General features: G+C 44.3%; 2 protein-coding genes across 3 annotated transcripts in view; one reads left to right on the forward strand and one right to left on the reverse strand.

Moving 5' to 3' along the window:
- The window catches only part of LOC106819559 (bifunctional glutamate/proline--tRNA ligase-like), a gene marked incomplete in the record, with an annotated part of 27,627 nt that extends 25,673 nt beyond the window's left edge, over window positions 1-1,954 (reverse strand). The window contains 4 exon segments of the mRNA XM_014824176.1: window positions 159-315; window positions 471-570; window positions 925-1,009; window positions 1,780-1,954. Coding sequence (XP_014679662.1) covers window positions 159-315; window positions 471-570; window positions 925-1,009; window positions 1,780-1,822 — 385 coding nt within the window.
- Window positions 1,955-2,232: 278 nt separating this feature from the next.
- Window positions 2,233-5,789, forward strand: part of LOC106819683 (egl nine homolog 3-like) — a 7,679-nt gene continuing 4,122 nt past the window's right edge. Inside the window, exons 1-2 of one of the 2 annotated variants that reach the window (XM_014824284.1) lie at window positions 2,233-2,407; window positions 2,821-3,441. In XM_014824284.1, coding sequence (XP_014679770.1) covers window positions 2,995-3,441 — 447 coding nt within the window. In that variant the 5' untranslated portion in view covers window positions 2,233-2,407; window positions 2,821-2,994. The other variant, XM_014824292.1, reaches the window with a different exon arrangement.

A 5,789-nucleotide genomic window follows, 5' to 3' on the forward strand; every position in this document is an offset into this window, starting at 1 on the left:
AGAGAGAGAGAGAGAGAGAGAGAGAGAGAGAGAGAGAGAGAGAGAAAGAGAGAGGTAGAAAACGCAAGAGAGAGATATATATTCAGTGTTGTATATATTTTGCACCAAGTAATTAACCGCTGCAACGTGTCAGAAATCACAAACAAGCAGAGCACAACCTTTGATGGCTGCCCAGACGCAGATGTCAGCTAACGTAACGCCGGATCCGATGAGGTGATTGGCCGAGGCTAGCACCGAATCGAGGTACTGAACCCCATCTCCAAAGTCGCTGTCGCAGCACAGTTGCCCCACACTAAACTCTATCCAGTGGTCCACCTATAGAGTGTGCGATGCATCAGAATCCACGATCACGATTCCTTCTCCATATTTTCAATATTTTGTTTGGCAAATATCCTCATTATTAAATTTATGCTACATCCGCTGATAGCATGGTTGTGATAACGATGTGTATGACAATTGGAATGATTTACCTCGGCCCTCTCAAGAGCGTTTCCACCATACAACCCTAGTTGGGGTGCAAGCCTGGCCAGGTACCTACAGATGCTTGGGCCAGTAGTAAAGACGACATCACTGCAAAATGCCATAACATAACACCAAGGCGCTCACTTATCAATGAGGTCGTAATAGTACAAATGTGTCGCCATCAGTTAGAATCAAAATGGTAGGACATTGATACCAATAAAGTTAAACCTCGATTATCCGAATGAGACGAGCGGGGCGTATTTGGTTCTGATAACTGATTGTTTGGATAACGGGTGGTCTAGTGGCTTATTAAATATTGATGGGACCTTGAGATCTTGTTCAGATAATCCGAAATTCAGATAATAGATGTTCGGATAACTGAGGTTTGACTGTATATATATATTAAAATCGCTTTTACTTATCGGACACATAATGGCATGAAGAAAACACACTAACACTGACCTACTAGTGGTGATAGAGTTGCTATCTCCCCAGTCTACCTTCACATCTACTATACTCTTCACATATTCAGTTGCGATGAGATTTCCTGGATCATGTAACAGATGGAACGTGCAGTAAGCAAACGTGTACATGGCCACAGCCCATGCAGTTGGTTACAAATAGTACATAATTATCCGATAAATCAGAGAAAAACCAGCAAGTCATCAAAATCGGCCACTCGAAGTCGTAACTGTAAGGTTACAAATATAACTATACAAGTTATAAGATGAAACATCATAAGTAACTAACGTCATACTAACCACAGGCACTTGGACCGTTTCAATAATAAAATGATGGTTAATAAATACAACTTGTCAGTACTACTACTAGCCCTACCAGTACCAGAGAGTCTCTATCACTGTGTATTTGTGCATGCACAAGGGCGTGCGCGCTATGTGTTGCAGCGGTGTATTGGACGGTGTTGAAGTGAAGTTATTAGGTCAAATCAAACATTAAGACTATTACTGGTACTGGTAGGGCTAGTAGTAGTACTGACAAGTTGTATTTATTAACCATCATTTTATTATTGAAACGGTCCAAGTGCCTGTGATACTAACGACTCGTACAACTGCAAGCAAGTTCTCTGCCGCTGGCATTGAAAACCCATTTTCATTTTCATTTTTTCGTGTTACCGGTAATGTGAATGTATGTGTACATCGTGTACTATTAATACGTATATTATAGTATTATTATTAACTAGTAATACTACTAGTAGTAATGATGATCATGATCATGATCATGATGTGAACTGATTGTCATTGATGATTGTGATGTAATCGTTTGCGTTACACACACGTTACATGTAAATTAACATACCAACGTTTGGGCTGCGTTTGCTCAGGCTCAGAGTAACAGTCATTTTTCAGTTATAGTGACGTTCTTGAAATCTTAATGAAATATTAAATCAATACAACTGTATCCCACATCAGACATTCACTGATGATTCAGCAACTTCAGTCTTCACAAGTTCATTCACGCCGGAAACAGACGGTGCGCGCCGGAAACGGACAGTGCCCATAGTGAGGGCTTAGCGCGTTATTCGGAACAACTATGTAGTAAGTTCATGCATAGTTCATGCAAAGGTTCCAGATCAAACTAATTAATTTAGTTTAACAAAATAACCATACTCGTGCAATAAATAGCTAGTAATAACTACTATACCTTTGACTCAGGAAATGATTATAAATACGCCGTGGAATTTTGACGCAGGATGACGAATACGTAGCGAGTTGCAGCCTGATTATGCGCGAATCGTACGTGCGTGACGATAGGCTTGCTCCTCTTCGTTGTCGTTGTTCGTTATTAGGCCTACGCTTCGTGCATGTATACAAGTCGCACAACACATGCTGGCATGAATCAGCGCGAGTCGGCCGACAAGATTGGTTATTCGACATACCGTTCTAGCGTTATTCATTCACACGTTATCAGCAACGCAGGAAGCAAGGTAGTCATAACGCGCGCGAGATATCCACCGCAGACCGATCTGTCTAATAGTAATATAATCTAAGTTTTGGTGGTAAATGGTAGTCCGAGTAGTCCGACTACATCTCCTGTAGCCCGAACAGGCTGTGCGACCGATTGTCTATACAGGTCTTCTAATCCTAGCAAGACCGTTTCTTGGAGCAGAGCTACATCTCCTGATACTGTCATTACTGATACTGATAGTGATAATTGCATGGTTGGTGACTTGGTCATTCAGTGATTCACAAGTTGTTGTTTTAGTTTTTCAATTTACACACGTATCTGTTGCGGCGTTGACGGAACAAATTTCCTCGTAAATTTCGTCTGAATTTATTTCGTATCAAATATATTCGAGCGTTTTCGGAGACTACAAAAATTTCTGCCGAAATTTTGCAGGCTGTAAAAAACCACGTCTCAAGTTTACGCATCTCTCCGAGCTTTGCAACATTCTGTGAGCGAGCGAACGGCGGACGCGAAGGCACGCCTTAGCGCATCCGCGCGCACACGCATGGCAACAGCCATCTCCGGCGGATCCACGCGAGGCACGACAAGCGACGACAAGCGACGGCGATGATCATTTCACGCGGAACGGACGAGCTCCTGCTCGCCAAACTGAGCGGCGCCGGATGGCCGAACGCCGGGCCGATCGCCGACGAAACCCGCGGCTCGCAGCATCCGCACGCCGAGCGCCAGCAGCAGATGCTCGTCCGCTACGTCGTCGAGACGATGCTGCAGCACGGCGTCTGCGTCGTCGACAGCTTCCTCGGCAACGGCCGCGGCGACGACGTGCTCGCCGAGATGCGGCGGCTGCAGGCGAGCGGCGTCTTCACCGATGGCCAGGTCGTCGGCAGCAGACGCTCGAAGCGTATCCGCGGCGACAAGATCTCGTGGCTGGACGGCACGGAGAAGCACGCGCCGCGCGTCGCGCATCTTCTCGCAATGCTCGACGCCATCATGCTCAGGGTCGGCCGCGTGCTCCACGAGGTCAACGGCACGCGCATCAGCGGCCGCTCGAAGGTAATAATTATTATAGAATTTATAATATACTATAATTAAGGAGACCTGTGTAAAAAAAGAGGTAGTGGTATTCGAGGGGTAGAGCTGTGAGCGTCAATGGCAGCTCGAAGGTAATAAGGGGGTGTGAAGAGGTAGTCGTATTCGAGGGGTAGAGCTGTGAGCGTCAACGGCAGCTCGAAGGTAATGGGGGGGAGGGGTGTAAAGAGGTAGTGGTCTTCGAGGGGTAGAGCTGTGAGCGTCAACGACAGCTTGAAGGTAATGGTGGGTGGTGTAAAGAGGTAGTGGTATTTGAGGGGTAGAACGGCACGCGCATCATCGGCCGCTCGAAGGTAATTGGGCCATGATAAAAATATTGTTTGTTTGCCCTCACCCGACCGACCCGCCAAAAAGGGGCCGACTCAAACATTTTTATTGATCTTTCCCATTTATTTTACACAATATTTATTACAAACGTATCACTGTACATTATATAAATCTGTAGGCAATACATTATATCAAGAGCTAATAATACCTAGCTAGGTATTATTAGCTCTTGATTATATGTACCAAGCAAAACAAACATTCAACATAAAAGGTATCTCCACACAAGCACACCCAAGCATGTAGACACCATGCTGAATTTGTAAAAAGACCCCCCTAAAAAAAAATGAAGCCTACCTACCTACCCAAACTTTTCAGCCTGGGTCGGCTGAGGGCAATCAAATATTTTTTTAATTGTGGCCTAAGGGGGAGTATAATGGGGTAGTGGTATTCGATGGGGTGTAAAGGGGTAATAATATTTGAAGGGTGGAGCTGTGAGCATCAGCGGTCGCTCAGAGGTAATATAAGGGGGTGTAAAGGGGTAGTGGAAGATAATTCTAACTCTTCTTCGCTTGTTCCTGCTATTTGGCAGGATGTTCCCTGGGATGTGTGGCTGGCTGGCTGCTCAAAGATATTTCCATCTCTTCTTCCCTTGTCCCTCCTTGCTATTTCACAGGGTGTTCTCTGTGACGTAAGTCTAATCGAAGGTAATGCTAGCTCCCGTGTTCGAGTTGTAAAAGCAAGCGGTAAAGACTTGTTTCATAGCATTGCTATTGCTAGCTCTAGTACTATAAGCCCTTCGCTCCGCCGCAAGGCTATAGAATATTCTATGTTGAATCCTGTAACTTTTTCTGCTCCCACGAAAAATGGCTCACACAATGCAAAATGATCGGGCTTTTTAACACTTATTTATCTACATGGACCTCTCACCTATTGTTTTGAACACTTTCCACAATTTTACACCATGTATTTATGCTAGGTTGTCCATGTGTTTTGTCTACATTTCGGGTGATGTCACGCGCATACGCGAGAGCATTTCAAACGAAATCGCAAGTAGTGCTAGCACTTTGAGGAATAAATGCATAAATACATGGTGCAAAATTGTGGAAAGTGTTCAAAAAGATAGATGAGAGGTCCATGTAGAAAAATAAGTGTTAAAAAGCCTGATCATTTTGCGTTTTGTGACTTGTGAGCCATTTTTCGTGGGAGCAGTGGGAGCAGAAAAAGTGACAGGATTCAACATAGAATGTTCTATAGCCCTGCGGCGGAGCGAAGGACTATAGTTTTACTACTAGAGCTATGCTATTGCAAGATAGCCACATCTAGGGACCCTACTATCGTTAGGTAGGTAATTCTGTGTACTGGCTCATGTCTGCAAGGAGTTGACCATCCATCCACGTAGAATGCCCCCCCTCCCCAAATTGGCTATGACATGTGCGATGACCGAGTTATGCATATGTGGCAAAAATTGCTCACATGTTATTACAACCACTTCGTGATACGCTCCTGATCCATTCTAAGTTTTCATTAATTAGTTTGCTCATTCAAGGCAATCCCGGCAGTCAGACAGGAAATTGCGGTCATCGCGCTACGTGAAACCATGCGTGAAGTGGAGGGAATTACTTACCGCCTGCCTGAGTGCAGTGCAAGCAGAGTATCATGAAGTTTGTCCATTATACCAGGAATCTATCAATAGATTCCTATTGATTTCTATTGATTCCTATAGATTCCTATTGATACTGAGACTCCTGATTATACTAAGAGCGCATAACCTCCAAGGGTGTGTATGCTTTGCACCTACCTGTTTGCTCTGTTTGCTCTGTTTTTTACTAATGGGGTACTACTTGGAAGGCGATGCGCATTTTTTCAGACTTGTATAAATAAATCTGCTTGCTCGCACCCACAGCTACCTTCGTAGAAATGACTGACATCATTCATTCATTCTTTATCAGTATTAATCTAATATAGATAATGAATTAGATATATTCCAGACTGGTCCTACAAAGCTTCCACTATCCCATCCACTCGATATCTATTGCGAGTCCGCA

Source organism: Priapulus caudatus, unplaced genomic scaffold, assembly GCF_000485595.1.
Source record: "Priapulus caudatus unplaced genomic scaffold, Priapulus_caudatus-5.0.1 Scaffold39, whole genome shotgun sequence".
NCBI lineage: Eukaryota > Metazoa > Priapulida > Priapulimorpha > Priapulimorphida > Priapulidae > Priapulus > Priapulus caudatus.